Consider the following 20,436-nt stretch of genomic DNA (forward strand, 5'->3'; position numbering starts at 1 on the left):
TGGTAGTCCCTTCCGGCCTTAAACTCTGTGTCTCGACTCCTTCCCTTAAAGTCACATATCCCAACTTCCAAATATATAATCATAGCTGCACATAGGTCTCTGTCGTGGTGGTGATCAGAATACATAGTACAAGAAGAAATAGGGTGACCATATGTCCTGTTTTGGCCTTGAAAGTCCCTTTTTAAAGTCCTGTCCCAGATCAGTTGGCAAGAGCAAATGGGACAAATGCCCACTTTTGGCAAAAAAGTGGGGTGCGTAAGAACTTGCGGGTGGGCCAGTGGCAATGTCAGCCCTGTGTGTGTGTGCAGGGGGGGGAGGCAGCAACACCAGCTGTAGCCTCATGTGGCGGGGCAGGCAGGGCTCCAGGAGCAGCAACACCAGCCCCAGCCTCATGTTGGGGAGGGTGAGGGCAGGCAGGCAGGGCTCCAGCGAGCAGCAACACCAGCCTTGTTTGGGGGGGGCAGGACCCTCTGGCTAGTCCCAGGCAGTGTCCTGTTTTCCTTTTTGGAAATATGGTCAACCTAGCAAGAAATGACTTTTGAGTTACACTACTCAATAGTCCTTAATACGTCATTTAGGGTATTTGGAGAGTAAAAAATAGGAATGGTGGATTGTCAGCAGAAAACCTCAGGGTCTCTGCCCTTACTTAATAGGGGCCAGATCTTCCCCTTTTTCTGCCTGGCTGCAAATTACCATGTACCAGTAGAATGTGGTCTGGTTCCACTTTGACAAGGGGTTGGGACAGATTTTTGGGATTCTTGTGCTCATGCATCTCAGTAAACAGTGGAGGCTGAGAAGCAAGGCGAGATTGGGGCTTGTAACAATGCCCAATGGAGTCAACGGATATTGACCTCTTCCATGAGATGGTGTAAAACCTTTTGTAACCATGAGCCATGGAAATAAAGTTTATTCTCTTCCCAGTACTCCTGCGTGTCAATATTTTTTATTACAGAGGAATGTGCTGTCGATCTGCAACTATAGATCCATAAGTCGTTGTTGCTTGTGGAGAAGGTGTGCTGAGAGGCTGAAATACGAGCACTGCTGCTAATGGGAGGAAGGAAGTCTCCAGCACAACTTGCTTATTTGTGCTGATTCCAATATTTGGCCTCACAAATATAAATCTCATGTGGATGATATACCACATTAACCAATGGCCAAAAAGGACTGTGTGGAACTCCTTAGATTTTATCACTGGTGCTTCTAAGTCATCCACTAGGAGTCATTATTACACAGTGATTTTAGACTTGATCCCCTCAGCTGCTTACCTCTAACAGTACTGTTAGTATCTCACGGGGAGCAAGTTTAGGACATTTTTTTAAAATCTTCAGAAACAAGTTTCCTATTGCTTTTCTTTAATGCTGTTATCCCATTCCGTGAAACTTTGACTAAAAAACTCCCTGACCAGTTATAATTGTGCTTTCTTTCATTGTCAAAACTAGTACACCCACTGTACTAAATAAAAATATCTAGGGCAGGATACGGTTTTGAGATTAAGCAGTATTGGTAGTCAGATCTGACATATACCATATGATATGCATTTAACAGTTTGGGTTTTATAACTTTACTTGAAAGAAGAGCAGAACGACTATAAGATATTATTTTAAAAACAATGTGCTTTACAGTGCACATGTGGACAAAAGGGATGACATTACCTATTCATTAGAACAATGAAATGTTCATGGAATTGACTTTTCTCAAAAGTAATGGCCTCCTCTTGCAATGTAAATTTTATTGAGGCTTTTCTCAACATTTGTTTTCAAAGCAGCATACATTGATTTTGAGCCATGTGTTTCATTGACATTATGATGATGATTGTTACTGGTTTCAGAGTAACAGCCCTGTTAGTCTGTATTTGCAAAAAGAAAAGGAGTACTTGTGGCACCTTAGAGACTTAGAGACCTTAGTCTCTAAGGTGCCACAAGTACTCCTTATGATTGTTACTGTTTTCCACTTCTATTGCACCTTCCACCTGAGGATTTCAAGGACTGTACATTCATTAATAATTAGGGATACATTCCTAGGTTTGACCCCTACCCCTGGGATCTTGAGACTGGCTAGGGGCTGATACAGTCCTTGGCAGAGCCCAGAGCAGTTTCAGGGCTTCTCTGATTTGTGCCCAGCTGCAACAGCTCCCCCAGAGATCATTTTGGTAGCTGCGGATTGCTACAGTTTAGCTGTACTCCAGCCAAGTCCAATGCTTAAATTATGGAGGAGAGGGGGTGAAGGAGCCAGGCCCTCTTACTACTTTAGGGGTTATCTCACTTCTTTTATGGCCCTCTCAGTTCTCACTACTGTTAAAATTAAAACAAGCCACTTGACATTCAGAACCCACCTATGCTTTTCCCATAATTTGAGCACTGGCAATATCCCTTTCCCCAACCACACACTGCATGGTAGGGGGTCTGCAAGAGAGGGTAGCATAATGCTGGCTGCCCCAAACTTACATCACTGGAGGATTCCCCTAAACAAGGATAATCCTCAACTGACATCTTAAATCAGTTTATGTCTATTTTGCACTGCTGTGTGAAACTGAGGTAAGTCACTGCAATGCCATTCACTTTTTACACCACTGCAACACATCTTCTCTTGGAGTTTGCATCAGTTTAGCTACATCACTGTCATTTCCTATGGACTATAAAGATGTGGGTTTGCATAAATGCTATATTTTTGGAAGTATATTATGTGTCTTTTTTATAGCCTCAGTCCACTAGTTTTGGCTATTTTTTCCCAATCTTTATTCCAAAGACAAAGAGCAAAGGTGCCTGTGAAATTCCCTCACATTAAATTTATTAGTATTTTCTAGGCTGCTGGTATAAATATTTTAATTATCTAAAGTGGTCTGAACCAACTTTTCAGTGAGGTGTGGATCCCGAAGACTTTTGCTGGTATTGCTTGTTAGACATGTAACCTTGATTTATGTCTCTCTTTAAACCAGGATGTGATATAGGATTTTCCCCTATATCGCAGAGCTCTTCCGGCTGGATCAGACAGTGTTTTATATTACTGTATGATGTACAGGAAGAGTCACTCGATCATTTGCTTTGGTGGATAGGAACTGAACTGGGAATATCCAAAAAAGTAGTAAATTACTCCATCTAGTAAACATATACAAACCATTTTTGTTGGGGTAATTTGCTGGCAGTTTACATTGTTTTGAAGGATTGACTGTCACTATGATACTTCTGCTGAAGCTGTATATCTGATGGAATGTTTCTCATTATAAAATTCCTAATTGTTAATATAATGGAATGTATTTTCACATCACCAGTTGTGGTATACTGGTTTCCAATAGAGACATTGTCAGATATTAGAATTCTGTATTTTATATATTTTTTATCAGTTGTTTTTAAACTCGGTGCTAACACAAACATTTCAATTATTTTTCCTTGTTAAATGAAAATATTTTGTTTTAATTTAAAAACTTCTTAGTGTATGCAACCCAAATATTGCAATATTTCTAGTGTATGCTAATCAAAGGCATTATAAACAAATAGGGGAAACTACTATTCTAATTTACTTGCTGAAGCAGAGTGAATGGCAATTAAAAAAAACTGGTGAAAGTAAATTTGATTATGAAATTTTAGTTTCAATCTAAATGGCAGTATGGATTTTTTTAATATACAATTTTTTTTTACTAGAAGTGTCCCTTTCAGTGTAATATGGTTCTATATGTCCAGAAACAGAGCTACCTCTCAACTGAAAATAAAATAATCTGAAAAATAACCATCACAGAAGATAACATGATTCGGCAAATCGGACACTGCAGTGAGAGTCAGGATATTTGGATTGTATTTCCAACTCTGCTCCCTGACTTGCTCTGTGATTTCAAATGAATCAATAACTTAGATCCATTTTTTCAAAGTTTGCCACAGATTCTGAGAGCTGCAGCTTTTGGGTGCCCAACCTGAGACAGCGAGGCCTGATCTTTTCAAAGGTGATGAACACTCACAACTCCAACTGACTTCTGTTAACTTGGGACTGACTTTCAGAAGAGCCACACTTCTCATTTTGGGTACCAAAAAAACTAAGGCAAGTAAAACATAGAGGCTGCTTTTGAAAATTTCATCTTTAACTACTACAGGCCAGATTTTCAAGAGTTCAGCACCTATATTAGGCAAAAAGAAAAGGAGTACTTGTGGCACCTTAGAGACTAACCAATTTATTTGAGCATAAGCTTTCGTGAGCTACAGCTCACTTCATCGGATGCATACTGTGGAAAGTGTAGAAGATCTTTTTATACACACAAAGCATGAAAAAATACCTCCTCCCACCCCACTCTCTTGCTGGTAATAGCTTATCTAAAGTGACCATTCTCCTTACAATGTGTATGATAATCAAGGTGGGCCATTTCCAGCACAAATCTAGGGTTTAACAAGAATGTCGGGGGGGGGGTGTTAGGAAAAAACAAGGGGAAATAGGTTACCTTGCATAATGACTTAGCCACTCCCAGTCTCTATTCAAGCCTAAGTTAATTGTATCCAATTTGCAAATGAATTCCAATTCAACAGTTTCTTGCTGGAGTCTGGATTTGAAGTTTTTTTGTTGTAAGGTAGCGACCTTCATGTCTGTGATTGCATGACCAGAGAGACTGAAGTGTTCTCCGACTGTTTATGAATGTTATAATTCTTGACATCTGATTTGTGTCCATTTATTCTTTTACGTAGAGACTGTCCAGTTTGACCAATGTACATGGCAGAGGGGCATTGCTGGCACATTGGTGGATGTGCAGGTGAACGAGCCTCTGATAGTGTGGCTGATGTTATTAGGCCCTGTGATGGTGTCCCCTGAATAGATATGTGGGCACAGTTGGCAACAGGCTTTGTTGCAAGGATAGGTTCCTGGGTTAGTGGTTCTGTTGTGTGGTATGTGGTTGCTGGTGAGTATTTGCTTCAGGTTGGGGGGCTATCTGTAGGCAAGGATTGGCCTGTCTCCCAAGATTTGTGAGAGTGTTGGGTCATCCTTCAGGATAGGTTGTAGATCCTTAATAATGCGTTGGAGGGGTTTTAGTTGGGGGCTGAAGGTGACGGCTAGTGGCGTTCTGTTATTTTCTTTGTTAGGCCTGTCCTGTAGTAGGTGACTTCTGGGAACTCTTCTGGCTCTATCAATCTGTTTCTTCACTTCCGCAGGTGGGTATTGTAGTTGTAAGAATGCTTGATAGAGATCTTGTAGGTGTTTGTCGCTGTCTGAGGGGTTGGAGCAAATGCGGTTGTATCGCAGAGCTTGGCTGTAGACAATGGATCGTGTGGTGTGGTCTGGGTGAAAGCTGGAGGCATGTAGGTAGGAATAGCGGTCAGTAGGTTTCCGGTATAGGGTGGTGTGACCATCGTTTATTAGCACTGTAGTGTCCAGGAAGTGGACCTCTTGTGTGGACTGGACCAGGCTGAGGTTGATGGTGGGATGGAAATTGTTGAAATCATGGTGGAATTCCTCAAGGGCTTCTTTTCCATGGGTCCAGATGATGAAGATGTCATCAATATAGCGCAAGTAGAGTAGGGGCATTAGGGGACGAGAGCTGAGGAAGCGTTGTTCTAAGTCAGCCATAAAAATGATGGCATACTGTCATATTAGGCACTGTCACAGGATACACTCACCACTAGCGTGCCACCTCCTAGCCACATTTGGGGATTATCACGACTGTAGTCCAGTGCTCCTTTCTGCTGCTTGCTGCACACTCTGCTGCCACTCTCTCTCTCTGCAACTCAGGGTGCTGGGTCTTCATGGCCTAGCACTCCCAGCAGCTCACTATATTTTCCCCTTCCAGGGTACCAAAGTCCCACTTGACAACCATCATAGGTAGTCTGTGCTCCACTGCCTGGGTCTGTGCCACTTCCCCAGTAGCTGGTAGGGGAACCCAGGCCCTCCCACTACTCCAGATTTCAGTCCAGGAACCTATACCTGGAAACTGTGGTCTGCTTTCCCTCAGACCTTGTTGTTCTTTCCCTGGACTTCCTCCTACAGCTTCTGGCTCCTCCCTCTCTAGGTGTACCAACTCAAACTCCCTCCTCTTAGAGAGGAGCTATTGAACTCCATAGCCTCAAATACCTCCCTATTCCCAGATAGTGAATACAGCCTACTTCCTCTGCTGCTCCTTTCTGCTGTCAACTTACTGGCTTTATACAACTCCTACTGTTCTTCCCCAGCAGGGCTCCATCTTCAATCAGTCCTTCAGGACCAGGCTCTTCCCCCACTGTAGCCTATCAGGTTAATTATCCAAATTTACTGGCTCTGCCTTGTGTGGGGTGAACACCTTATCACAAAATCACCAAAATAAATGGGAAGATTTTCAACAGAGCTCAGCATGCTGGGGGTGCTGAGTTCTTTTGAAAATCTAATCATAAGTATCACTGTGGGAGTTGTTGCATGCTGATACGTTTTTAAAATCTGGCCTTTATTTAGGCATCTAAAGGGGGAAAGGGATCTTTGAAAATCTGGTCCTGAGCTCTCTTGAAATGTGGTCATCTCTGTTTCTATTTCCCCATAAGAAAAATGTAGATATAAAGTCCTTTGAAATCTTTGGATGAATACCACTATATAGAAGCTAAGCATTAGTTACTGTTATTATTTAATATTATAGGAATTGTATAACATGTATTGAATTTCATGCAACAGAACAGTTTTTGAGAAAGCAGACTTACTGAAGAGCTTTTAACTAACTCACATTTACAGAGCTTTATGACTTTATAAGCTTTGATACAATACTTTGTTATATACCATTCTGACACTATATTACATTTGTAACTATGTCACACATCAACTATTCTGTTGTGTCATATATGATATCAGAAAGATATTATTGAATCTTTTCGACCCAAGTGGCTAGTCAAAGTTCTGGGCTCAGTGGGTGGTCCAGTTGGGAATAGAATGTGGTGGTAGCCAGGTATTTCTTTTATGCAATCTTGTTTATTTACAAGGAATGTACAAAGTCCTGTGTCTCTGACCACAGAAGGATCCAAGGAAAAAAAGGAGCAGCTTCTCAGTTTACCATCCCCACAAGTCCTTGTAGCCAACAGCAGACTCAAAAACTCTCTCTCTAGCTTTTTCCAGGCTCGCACCATGCTTAAAGGCTCCTTCTTGGCTTTTTCATGCCTCTCTTCCTCTGCCTTCTTATCTGTGATCTTTTTGTGTTCTCTCCCACACCCACACACACCTACTCAAAACAATCTAACCCAACCCAGACCAAAAGCTCCTGCGTAAGTTAAAACAAACATTTTGTTTTAGGTGAGGCTTAATCCAAATCATAACAAGGTTTCACCCAGCTCATAACAATATTGTAAATACTGCATGTTTCATTTTAACATTTCCAATAGATGTCTCCAGTGTACTGTGTAAAAGCTTTTAAAAAAAAATAAACAATTGTATATAACCACACTACAAAATAAGAAATGGCATAATTACAAATTACATAATTTGTTTACAAAATTGTATATGAAAAATGATGAATGCATGGAGTCTAATCCACTTTGGAAAGTGGAAACAGAGATGAGCAGAATTTTGGCTATTAGGTTACAGAATTAATACTTCCTAGTTTATGTATCGCCCGTATAGTTACTATGGTGGGATTTTCAAAATCACTCAACACTGAGTTATGCCAATGCTTAGTGCTCCATAATGGGGTTCATGTGATATGGTACAAATGAAGAACACACTATCTTCTCATACATGGTCCCATGATGTACAGTATCCTACTGGTTTCAGAGGGGTAGCCGTGTTGGTCTGTATCAGCAAAAACAACGAGGAGTCCTTGTGGCACTTTAGAGACTAACACATTTATTTGGGCTTTAGCTTTTGTGGGCTAAAACCCACTTAATCAGATGCATGGAGTGAAAAATACAGTAAGCAGTATAAATATTACAGCACATGAAAAGATGGGTGTTGCCTTACCAAGTGGGGGGTACTCTTCTGCAGGGCTAAGAGTATAACTGAATAGATTAACAATATTGTTGGGTGACTTAAGGGAACCACTGTTGTGGCCCCTTGTGGCATGTAGGAGTTTAGATAGTTTAGTGTCCTTTTTCCTCTGTAGAGAAGCAAAGTGTGTGTTGTAAATGGCTTGTCTAGTTTTTGTAAAGTCCAGCCACGAGGCAGTTGTGTGGAAGGTTGTTTTTTTATGAGAGTCTCCAGTTTTGAGAGCTCATTCTTGATCTTCTCCTGTTTGCTGTATAGGATGTTGATCAGGTGGTTCTGCAGGGGAAAAGGCAAAATGCCACATTTATTGTGGATACAGAAAGAATCATAGTAAGCAGTTAGTTATAGCTACAACATTCCATTCAATTTCATATTTATTCACACATTCATTCATACACACACACACACACAGGTTCTGCAAGGTTGTTATCATAGTTACCAGCCTTAGAGTTGCTCATGCCAAGCCACTGGCCAGGTGGCCTGGACATGAGGAGGGAGCAGGGCCTTGTCAGATGTTCATCTGATGCTCCTGGAAGTTGGTTTGCAGAATCGGACCCCAAAGTTCTCACTTTCTGGAGTCCATTTTTATAGGAATTTCTTCCTATGCCAGTCTGTGGGAATTGCTTCATCATGCTGTTCCTGAATCAATCAGCAGATGACACATTCCGGACAGCTCTGTGCTTCCAGATGTTATCTTGTTCTTTGGTTCTCCCATTCTTGAGGCTGTTGGGTGGATTCCAGTCTGCCCTCCGTGCGCCCTCCGCGTTTCCACTTGATGCCTTCTTCAGCTGATGGACATTGGATTCTTAGGCTGGCACCTCCCTGATCATTCATTTATTATCCAAGCATCCATCCACATACATTCTCTTTCTCTATTTTAATCACAATTGTTAACAGAGCGAGATGAATACAACAAAAGGACGGGAGTCTCTAGGTGCTGTTTCTGTTGTTACAGAGTATTGCTTTGAGTCTCTCTCTCTCTGTGAGTAGTTGTTACAAAGAATTGCTTTGAGAAGAGACTTTGTCTTAGAATGTACTAACACAGTTAGCAGCTTGCAAGTTTCACACAGAGAGGGAGAGAAACAGTACCAAAACCCAAGAGACCTCTTAATTAGTAATACCCTGGAATTTAAACTATGGAGAATCAAACTCATGTGTGATTTTAATACAAAACTTCTTTAATATGATCCAACACCTGTCCCAGCCCGGAGCCCCCTCCTGGGCCTTGAACTCCTCATTTTTGGCTCTACCCCAGAGCCTGCACCCCCAGCCAGAGCCCTCCCCCATCCCAACCCCCAATTTCGTGAGCATCCATGGCCCACCATACAATTTCCATACCCAGATGTGGCCCTCGGGCCAAAAAGTTTGCCCACCCCTGTCCTAGCCTGTGTGCTGTAACAGTGCCTGCCAAAGTTATTGCCAACAGGCATGGGAAAGTGTCCAACTGCAGAGGAAGAAATGAGGCTGCCATCTCTAGAAACCTTTGGGAAAGGATTGCAAAGTTCCTCCATGAAAATTTTGAGATCTCTCAGGAGGATTCAAGGGACATCCCCGTGTACATAAAAAATTTGCTCCACATGCCCTCCTTCCCCGCCTAAGTCTGCAGGGGTATGAAAAGCAGATAATAACGCTCCCTCTTTTTGTTATACCAGTATCTCTTCTACCTCTTCATTAAGTAAATTAATGAAAAGTGGATAGCTGTGTCCTGTTTAGTTGGGGGTGCCATCAGTATATCATTGTAATGGGACATACAGTTACATACTTACCCGAGGTTCCTTCCTCTGCATTGGGTTTGACTGTACTCAACTGCCACGACTGACTGGACTGCGATGACTTGTGGCATTATTGGATCCGGCAGTTGCAAGTCCCTCTTCCTTCTCCTGGTCTTCACTGTTCATGCCGGGGCCTTTAACTTGGGCTCCTTGGTGGTCTGCAATGTGGTGGTGGGGTCTCTGCAAAGTATGGCATGCAGCTCTTTGTAGAAGTGGCAGGTTTGGAACTTGGCATCAGATTGACTGTTGGCCTCCCTGGCTTTCTGATATGCTTGACACAGTTCCTTTGCTTTCACATGGCACCGCTGCTGGTCCCTGTTGTACCCCTTCTCCTGCATCTCCCGTGCAATCTGCTTGTAGATGTCAACATTTCTATGGCTGATCTGTAGCTGTGTCTGCACTGCCTCATCTCCCCACAGGCCCAGGAGATCCAGTATCTCCTGTTTATTCCGAGCGTGTCTGGAGTGTGTAGCTGTCATAGTCAACTAGGCAGTTGTACACAACAATAGAGAGTTGCTAGGTATGCTTGCCAAGCTGTACATTCAGAAAAAGGCATTTAAAAAATTTGCAGGCTTTAAAGGAGAATGGAGGTGTCTTCCAGTCTCTGTGACTGTGGGGCAATGGAATTCACAACTGTGACCAGACTGGTCAGTGTTACTCACTGTGTGACTGCTGCTGGGGGACTTTTAGGGTCAACATAAACAACACAGTCTCTACACTTGCACTGCATCGACCTCGACTATGGCTCAATGCCACTCGGGGAGGTGATATTTGTGTGTCGGCCTAATGGGGTGCTCAGATCAGTGGGAGACAAATTTAAGAGTAGACATGTGCACAACTACATTGACGCAAGGCGGCTTATGTTGACTTAACTTTGTGGTGTAGATCAGGCCTTAGGCAATGTCTAAACTTAAACTGCTGCAGCAGCACAGCTGCAAAGGTGTAGCTGCACTGCTATACTGCTTCAGTGTAAACACTCCAGCTGTGGGAGGGTTCTCCCGTGGCTGTAGTTAATCCATCACCCTGAGAGGTGGTATATAGGACAACAGAAGAATTCTTCCATCAACCTAGCACTGTCTACGTAAGTTGTCCTAACTATGTTTATCAGGGTTGTGGCGTTTTCACACTCCTAAGTGATGTAGCTGGGTCAACTTAACTTTTCAGTGTAGACCTGGCCTTACACACGTGTAATTTTCTAAATGCAAGAAGACCCATTGAGTTTAATGAGACTCCTAAAATACGTAGTTACTCACATACATAACTGGTTGCAGGATGGAGCCTTGGCGTATACAGTGAAAACAGATAAACTGACTATACCATACACAAAATGCTGTCAAATGCACAAAATAAACAAAGTGAAAAAAATACAGGTTCCCCTCCTCTTTTCTTTCAGATTTTTTTTTGTAACAACAATAAGAATTTTTAAAATGACAGTGTCCTTTTTAGTACAGTTCTTCCCAACAAGGTGCTAAGATGATTTCAATACAATTTCCCTGGACAGTGTAGCGTGGGCTTAACTTTGGGCCACATGGTATTGCAATTGAAATCAATTACAAAACTCACTGACTTAAAAGGGAGCAGGATCAGGCCATGTATTATAAATCCTGTCCCAGGCATGGAATTCCTGTGATGAAATTCACAGTTTTGTAGGGACTAAACTGAAGATGAATATGGTAAAATATATAATATGACTAATATATTTTATATTGCAAAATAAACATGTCAGTCTTGGCCTTTAACCAGGGTGTATGGGTGTTACATGTTCTGTCTACCTCACTGAACAGTATTTTAATTTCCTAGAGCCAGCATCTCTGTGCACTGGCAGATTATTTTGTTCTTCATCAAGTTTTTAAATAACATACTTCTAGAAAAGTATCTAATTTCATTTGCTCTGATCATATCAGGAATAACTTTAGGAGATTAAGGATCTAGGGCAGTCACAAAGTAACAAATGTGTATGCACATTTTAAATGGCTTGTTACACTGCTGGTGTTTAGTGCTGCCTTTGAGGAATTTGCAACAATATTCTTTGGCTTGATTGAATTAGATAACACTGGTGATAAGTTGATCACTCCAGAGCTTCCCAAATTCCTTCCTAATCTTTTTATACTCATCTTCTGAGAAAGGACCAGATATCTTTCAACATTATCTCTTACAAAGACAGCCTATACCTTCACCTGATTTGTAACACATTTAAGAAGATCAGAATATTAACCAAATCCTGTGGTATGGCACTGATGTAAATCCAAGGTGAAATAGCTGAGGGAGACCCTTTAAAAGTGACGGCAAAAACAAGCAAAACAAACAAAAACAAAACTTAACACCAACAATTTTCAGATTTCCCTGGACTAACTGCAAACTCCTTTACTGTTCTTCATCTAAAAATATCCCCTAAAATCAAGAATTAATTCCTTGTTATACTTACAAGTAATTTGCAATAGTTAATACCATAGGCAGAGTTATTGGCATCGAAGTGACTACATCCAGTTATTGTACTGTCAGAGCTATTTCACTTCATAAATTTGCACAGTGTTCAGGGGTTGGTGAAGTTCTAACAGACTGAAAAAAACCCAACCCTCTCTGCCCCCAATCAAAATGAAAGCCAAATATAGAAGTCCTCTTGAGCGACTAGTGCTTTGGTATTTGCTCCCAAAAATGATATACTTGAATGGGAGTTTGAAATGAAAGGAATAAATGCGAGGATATAACATGCATTTTGTGATTTGCAACACCAAAGTTACATCCCACCACCGAAACCTTGGTTGATTTAGAGTTTAAGTTGTTTCAGTGCAAAGTCCCTGAAAAGCAGAGAAATGTGCAGCTAGGGAACCTTCCTGAACAAACTTTGACACCCACCCACCTCTACTACAAACTTTATATTTCTAACATTTTTCTAAACTCAGCGCGCAGGTAGGAGAAAACCTGAAGGCCCATCTCAGCACCATTTACCCGATGTACTGCGTACAGACACGAACCGGTTCGATGTAGATAGGATGTGCACCTGGGCGAAGATGAGGCGGCAGTTATGTTCTGATATTAGTATGTGAGGGGCTGGGAGTTCAGAGAGGGGGAAAGCCTGGCTCGCAGTAAAATCAGCATGCAGGGGACAAATAACAGGCCGCGCGGCAACTTGCCGCTGATTCTGCAACGGGCAATAGTGGCAAGGGGACAGCGGGGCTACAGGCTCAGCGCTGGGGGAGGTAGGGTAATTCATGCCCTCCCGGGAGCCACACAACCCCAGCACGCTGGAGAGCCGCACCCCGGGCAGGCGTGCTGCAACCCTCCTTCCTGGCACGTCTCTCGCCTCGTCACAAGTTGCTAATCATGCACCAAGGTCCCTGGAATTTGGGAGCGCACCGAGGTCAGCTCCGCGCGGGGAGGGCGCCCAGCGCCAGCGGCTAGAGACCGGGGCAGCTCAGGCTGAGCCGGGGCGGGGGGTTGGAACTTGGCAGGGTGGAGCCGGGAGCGGGGCGGGGCTGGGATGCCGAGGCTGCCTGTGGTGGAGGCTGCCGGGAGCTGGGCAGCGGCGTCTCCTCAGTCGTCCCAGCTGCTCTCAGGGCGGGAGGCTTCCGCGGCCGCTGCTGAAGCTCTCGGAGTAGCTGCTACTGCTCTGCTCCCTCCTCGCCCTTTGTTTCAAGAGCCCCCAGGCCCGGGGTGCGGCTGGCCTCGGGGACCGCCCTCCCACCCCCCATGCCATGGTTTGAAAGTGCCAGCTGCCTGGTCACCTGGGGGAATCGCTGTGCAGCTGGGAAGCACCGCGGGCCCTGCGCCCTGCTGTCGGCTCTTGAGGCTGCTGCTGCTGCCCGGTGAAGAGGGATTTGCAAGGAGCTGAGCCCTGGTGCAGCTGCAGCAGCCATGGGGCTGCAGCCCTTGGAGTTCAGCGATTGCTACCTGGATAGCCCCTGGTTCAGGGAGAGGATCAGAGCCCATGAGGCCGAACTGGAGAAAACCAACAAGTTCATCAAGGATCTGCTCAAGGATGGAAAGAACCTCATCGCTGCAACCAAAAGTGAGGGGGGGGGAGGAGGAGGTGTTGGGGGGGGGCAGTGTGTGCAGTGTGGCCACGTAGCCCCTTTTTGTTGCAATAATAAGACCGGTGCGGTGCTTTGCAGGGGCGGGTCCCTGTATGTGGGGCAGTAATCGGCGCTGCATCAAGGAGAGGTTTGCTGAGAGCCTCCTTGCGCAGAACAGGGAGGTTTCCTGCCCTGCAGGCTTTGGGTTGCCCTGCTGTCATCCTGGGTGCGAGCTGCTGCTGTCCTGTGCCGCTAGCAGCTGCTGCTGCAAAGTGGCTTGCCTGAGCTGGGAGGGCAGATGGCGGTGTACCTTGCAGAAAGCCAGGGTTTCCTGCCGCCTGAGGCGCGCAGAGAGAGAGAGTGGTATTTGCAAGAGGTGCCAAGTTGCGTTCAGCTGGGGGAGAGGGGAGCCTGCCGCCTCATGCAGTTTTTAATTTTTTTACGCTTCGTGTAAGGAAAGGCTTTTCTCTGAGTTTAATTTAGTTCATTTCCCTCCTCACCTTTCGCTCTAGTTAGAACCCCCTTATTCCAGCGCGAGGAAACCGCTGTCTTTCTGCCCTTGTCATCGTGGGAAAGTGATAACAGGCCTGCTACTGACAGCAACTCCCTTTTCACAGAACTTTTTGTAACCTCAGTTACATCTCTGTGATTTCCTGGCACAGGCCTTCCTTATTCTATGTCTTTAAAGCCCATAGCATGCTTTGGATACTGTATGTCCACAGAACCATGACACTGACTTTGTGCCACACGCTGCATTTGCTTGTGTATTTTCCATCCTGAAAGGACAATAGGGTGTGTGGTCATAGTAACTCTCTAAATTCCACTGAATGCATCCGATGAAGTGAGCTGTAGCTCACGAAAGCTTATGCTCAAATAAATTTGTTAGTCTCTAAGGTGCCACAAGTACTCCTTTTCTTTTTTTTGTCTAAATCAAATGGCTGAAACATCATGGTTGGGGTTTTAAATGCACAAAGATGGCTACATCATGGTGTGGGGGTACCATACCACTGAGTGGCATGACTACATATTTACATTCTTGTCTGTAGTGTTGCATTCAGATAACTTCTTAAATTTTAAGTTCAAACAGGCTAGTGTAGTTTATAAAAGCTTATTTGAAACCAATGATGATTTAAACAATCAAATGTGTTTATTTCACTTTGATTTTCACATATGCTGGCACTATGTTCCCTAAACCAGTGGTTTTCAAACTGCAGGTCGTGACCCAGTACTGGGTCGCACCGAAGGGGCTGTTAAAAATCCCATCGGTGGTGCTGCTCAGCTAAGGCAGGCTAGTCCCTGCCTGTTCTGACACCACGCTGGTGTGGCAGGTCTGGCACCTAGGCAGAAAGACCACTGGGATCTGCGTGCTGCCCCTGCCCTGAGCACCGGCTCTACTTCCACTGGCCAGGAACCAGCCAATGGGAGCTGGGGGAGGGGCAATGTCTGTGGGTGAGAGCTGCTTGTGTACCTCTGCCTAGGAGCTGGACCTGCTGTTGGCTGCTTCCGGGGCACAGCATGGTTTGCAGTGCCAGGACAGTCAGGAAGCCTTTCTTAGCACCCCCTCTGTGCTGCCAACCGGGAGCTGCCCTAACCCCTGCCCCAAATCCCCAGCTCTGACCCCCCCCACCCAAACCTGGAGCCCTTTGCTCCACCTCAAACCCCTCATCCTGGCCCCACCCCAGAGTCTACACCCAGAGCCCTGAGCCCCCCCCCAACCCAGAGCCCTGTCCTGCACCCCAAACCCCTCTTCCCCAGCCCCATCCTAGAGCCCTCACTCCCTCCCGCACCCTTGCCCCAGCCCTGAGTCCCTCACCCCCAGCCTTACCCCGCAGCCCTCACCCCCAACACTCTGCCCCAGCCCTGAGCCCCCTCCCACACCCCAAACCCCTCATCCCCAGCTCTGTTGGGTCGTGGGCATCAACAGTTTTCTTCAACTGGGTCTCCAGAAAAAAAGTTTGAAAACCACTGCCCTGAACTATACTGCTCCCTTGAGAGCATGTAAAATTTGAAAATGCAGACAGCAGGGCCCAGCAGCTGTAAATTGGAAGGAATTCATAAGATTATTCATGGGACAGAATAAGTGGCTGCAGCTGGGGAGGCTTCTGTGGCTGAAGATTTTTCAGATATCTCATTCTACCCAAGTAGAAACAGGGCAGAACATGTATGTCTCTGCTTCGTGTTTTCTTAAATGGGTAAAGGGGAGAGCATGCATTATGCCCTTTTCCCTTGTTTATAACACGTCTTTATTTGTTGGGCAACACATTTTCTGCATTTTGATAAGATATGTTCTTTGGAGACTGCATGCATGTCCAAATCATATAGATTTGAAATCCAAAATTCTTTAAAACTGAAGTGTGAAGTAAAAATATTTCTGTGTTCCTAAACTTGTGAAAAATCGTTCTTTTTCCCCTTTGCGTGGATACCTCAAACAGCTGGATGGAATTGTCTAAATCTTTTCCAAAACTTCCATTTCTGGTCTTAATCTACCCACATGAAACTTCATATAAAAAAGTTATATAACTTTTAAGGCGTGCGAAAGGTACTGACAGGAAAGGTACTGAATGAAAGTATGCAGTGTAGTAGCTGTGCTGGTCCCAGGATATTAGAGAGAAAGGTAAGTGAGGTCATATCTTTTATTGAACCAATAGAATTGAGGATATTGCTCACCTTGTCTCTTGAATGAATGTGTTATCTTGATGATAACCACAGTGTTACTTTAATATCCTTAGTTTTAGTGGGTAAATACTTTTGCAGCACAAATTGTGCCTACTGTATGAAATGACATTTCATCCTATTAACTCTTCTGAGTAGAGATATTGTATAGAAGGGGGTGGTGGGTGCCGTTGATTTTATATATCTAGTCAAGAAAATTAGTTGCATTGTGACTTTGCCGATTGTGGATTTTTGCCCCTATGAGAGCTGTTTCAGCTTTTGTCACCCATAAATACTGGAGGCAAAAGGCTATGCCATAGGCATTTCCTGAAGGCTGACACTTAGTATTGGGTAGTAGTTGATTTTCAGCTTAAGAAGAATAAATTAAAATCATTAATATCAGGATTTTTTTTAGATTGAAGTACTCAACTATTTGGATTTTGTTTTTGAATGGGAAATTGTTTTATGGTAAATACAATTTAAGGTATATTAAATGTTATTCTGTAAACTGGGTTATTCAAGATCATTTTTCTCATGCCATCACCTGCAGCATCATATCTGTACCCTCATCATTTATGATAAATACAGAACTTTCCTTTATTTTATTTTTTTAAAAAAAGAAAGGAAAAAAACAAGAGCAACAGCTGACAAAAACTTCATGATGCTCCTCTCCATCTTCTGCTGAATGTGAGGGAAATCCATTTAATTGAATAAGTCCCACTTCCTGTTTAACTGTGAGCACTGTAAATGACTATGACATTTGCATTGGGCCACATCCTGAGAGGTAGTAAGCATATGCCACTTCTCTTGATGACAGTAGGAGTTGTCACTGCCTTTTAGGATCAAGGCGGTAGTATTGTTGTGGTCCCCCTCTTATCTTCTTTATTCTCCTTTCCTTTTCAGTTATACTGGGCAGTGTTTTCTCCCCAGTTCAAACTTGTTTATAAGTAGAAGTTGCAGAGTTAATGTTATTGGTACACAAAAAGAAAAGGAGTACTTGTGGCACCTTAGAGACGAACCAATTTATTTGAGCATAAGCTTTCGTAAGCTACAGCTCACTTCATCGGATGCATTCAGTGGATCCGATGAAGTGAGCTGTAGCTCACGAAAGCTTATGCTCAAATAAATTGGTTAGTCTCTAAGGTGCCACAAGTACTCCTTTTCTTTTTGCAGATACAGACTAACAAGGCCGCTACTCTGAAACCTGTCATTGGTACGCAAGTACATTACCAATAAATAAACCATCTCTGCTGCAGCCTTAACTGAAGTTTCTAGTTTTCCACATAAGCTAGACTTCGTGTTGCTTTAAAACTCCAAGTTCTAATTCTTTCATGAATCTGAAAGGTAACCAGTTCTGACTTGAAGTTCTCTTGTGTTTCCTGTCTAAAACTTTTCATCATTGAGGTGTCGTTTCTTGAAACCAAAGACTGGAAAGAGAAAGAAAGAAAGAATAAACAAACAGTGGTTTTAGCTATTCACTGACCTGTTTTCATTACACTTCCCTTTTTCCATATTTAAGTTGACTTTCTTGGGGGGTTGCTATTAAATGTATGAAACAGTACACACACTTACCATAGAAATATCAATTATTTCTCAAGAAACTCCAACCATTTAGGATGTAAAGTTTGTTTTTTGAAAGGATCGTTTCTGAATAGAGGTAGCCACTGGGGTTTTGAGAGATACTGAATGAAAATGCACTTAATTTGAGATAAAATGTGCATTTGAAAAGTTTGTTTAAAGCTGTTAAACACTGTACGTGATTATAACCTACATAGCCCCAACATAACATGCATTCAGATTAACATTTGAGGAACAAAGTCATGTGACTCTTGATCAACACCAGTTTTTTAAGCTTTCCATGTGAGTGTCAGCTAAACTTGTGTCTCAGTGGCTTGGGCTAGTAGCATTTTGTAACGGATACTAGCCCTCAAAGACTCTGGAATTGTGGCCACTTTAAATAGTTATGATGGAATTAATTTGTAAAATACGTAAGGAAATGGAGAAAGCATTCAATCTGAAAAGTATGTAATTTCTGTAGTTTAAATGAGTGCTCAGTAAATATTTCAAAGAAAGCATCTGATATTGGTTCTCAGCAGGTTTGCTTTTATTTAAAAAAAAAAGAAAAGAAAAGCTGTTCTTTGTTACAAGTAATATTGTAGATTATTTAAACTGATTTATAAATATCTCACTTGCTCTTCAGTAGGATGATTATGCTATTTGTTTACTTTTGAATTTCTCTAAGCTTGCAAAATGGAAAATAACTAGTTCACTTTGTACTTGCATCCCTATGCCCTAGCACAGTGCTATAGTGTTTATTGGAAACGCTGCCAGAGAATGTTTACTAGCTTTTTTTTAAAAAAAATGGAATTTAAAAATATAGTGGAAACGTTTCTGTTGATCTTAAGTTTTGTAATTTTGGGCCATATCTGATGTGACTTTCTTTTAAGAAAGGTTTACACAGAGAGCATAGTCCTCTGCTTCTTTTTAGCCTGTAGCAGCCACACTTCTTAGTGCTCCTTGTAATTAACATACGAATAGCATGACTTCCCTGCTAATGGAAAAAGTTGCTATTGTATAAGAAAGTGGTCTGAGAGTCTTTCCATTCAGCCCCACCCAAAAGAAGGCATTCATCTTTATGTAAATGGAATGGTATTGCTCTATAATAGAAATGTCAAACTAATTCTGTGGGGAGGACCAAATTACAATTTTTAAATGTGGTCTGAACTGGGATTATAAAATTAGTGCCATAGCCTACCTTCTCTCCTCTGCACGTCTTTCACTAATGCCAAGGAGAGGTTTGCCTGAAGATCAAGGATAGCATATTGTCTTTAGTCATCATTGTTGTCTTCTTTCTTGTCACTTCTGTATTTGGGGTTGGCAACTTTTATAGCCTTTTTCCAAAACTAATGATTTTATGCCTGGCTGTCATGCAAATTGGTCTCTCTAAGGTCCGCTGATATCCAGTCCATGTACAAAGTCTTTGGCTTCTCCCTGTACACGCTAATTTCTATGCTACCAGTTTTTTTTGCACTAAATGCATCCGATGAAGTGAGCTGTAGCTCTCGAAAGCTTATGCTCAAATAAATTGGTTAGTCTCTAAGGTGCCACAAGTACTCCTTTTCTTTTTGCGAATACAGACTAACACGGCTGCTACTCTGAAACCTGTCTATCCTACCAGTATAACTCTCAGGTCTCTATTGGACATGTCCATACTAAGGACTGTTGCCTAGCCTCCCACAACTTATCTTCAATTGGGGCGACCCGCATTAGGTCCCTCACAATCTCACTTCATTTCCTATCATGGAGCAATAGTCTTTAACTAGTAGCTCAGCTGTCTTATGAAGTTGTTATTGCATTTGGGATCCATTGGTGGTGTGGGGAATGATGTAGGACATTTCTAGGACCATAGCTAATTCTGTCTTTTGATCATTTTGTGCATGCACTAGACCAATTTTTACTTGCAATTCAGAATTTTTACCTGCAATATTTGAGATGCTGGTTGTTAGTGTCATCATTAGGCTTCAGAGTCAATTGAAATGAGTGGTGTAGTTCACACTTTTCAGAGCTGTTGGGTAGATCACATTTGGTAGGCCTCATTCAGTCTTTTTTTTTTTTTTTTTTAATAAATGAAAGCTTATGTTCTGCAGAACTTGAGTCTATCATAGAAGCTGCAAAATAGGCTGGATCTGTTGTGGAGACTGTAGTTTGAATCCCTGGTTTGAAACTAAATTGAGGGTCAAATGAGAGAATTGCTGCTGAGCCTCAGGCAGGAACATTCCACCTTCCAAAATTAAAAGATGCTGACTTCCTACTTTTGGATGACAGTTGATGCTCAAATGGGCATATAACACACCGTAGAGACTTTACTGGTTTTAGAAAGTGAGAAAAAATAGAGAGCGTGCTTCATCTGGGGATGGTCTACACCGGGGTGGCCAACCTGAGCCTGAGGAGGAGCCAGAATTTACCAATGTACATTGCCAAAGAGCCACAGTAATACTTTGGCAGCCCCCCATCACCTTCCCCACCCCCCGCTCCCAGTGCCTCCCACCCACCGATCAGCACCTCCTCCTCCCTCCCCTCACTTTCTGACTTGG

At 43.0% G+C, this 20,436-nt stretch overlaps 1 protein-coding gene across 8 annotated transcripts in view; it reads left to right on the plus strand.

Annotated features, from left to right (window-relative positions):
* The first annotated feature begins 12,986 nt into the window (after positions 1-12,986).
* Positions 12,987-20,436, plus strand: part of ARHGAP10 (Rho GTPase activating protein 10) — a 266,272-nt gene continuing 258,822 nt past the window's right edge. For 3 of the 8 annotated variants that reach the window (XR_012158590.1, XM_073341319.1, XM_073341324.1), the window contains exon 1: positions 13,165-13,686. Coding sequence is in view for 5 of the 8 variants with exons in the window: in XM_073341319.1 (XP_073197420.1) it covers positions 13,533-13,686 (154 nt within the window). In the remaining 3 variants the exon portion in view is untranslated. Of the gene's footprint in view, positions 13,039-13,158; positions 13,687-20,436 lie in introns of those variants that run through there. The other 5 variants (XM_073341321.1, XM_073341323.1, XM_073341320.1 and 2 more) reach the window with 5 other exon arrangements.

The sequence above is a fragment of the Lepidochelys kempii genome, chromosome 4, assembly GCF_965140265.1.
Source record: "Lepidochelys kempii isolate rLepKem1 chromosome 4, rLepKem1.hap2, whole genome shotgun sequence".
NCBI lineage: Eukaryota > Metazoa > Chordata > Testudines > Cheloniidae > Lepidochelys > Lepidochelys kempii.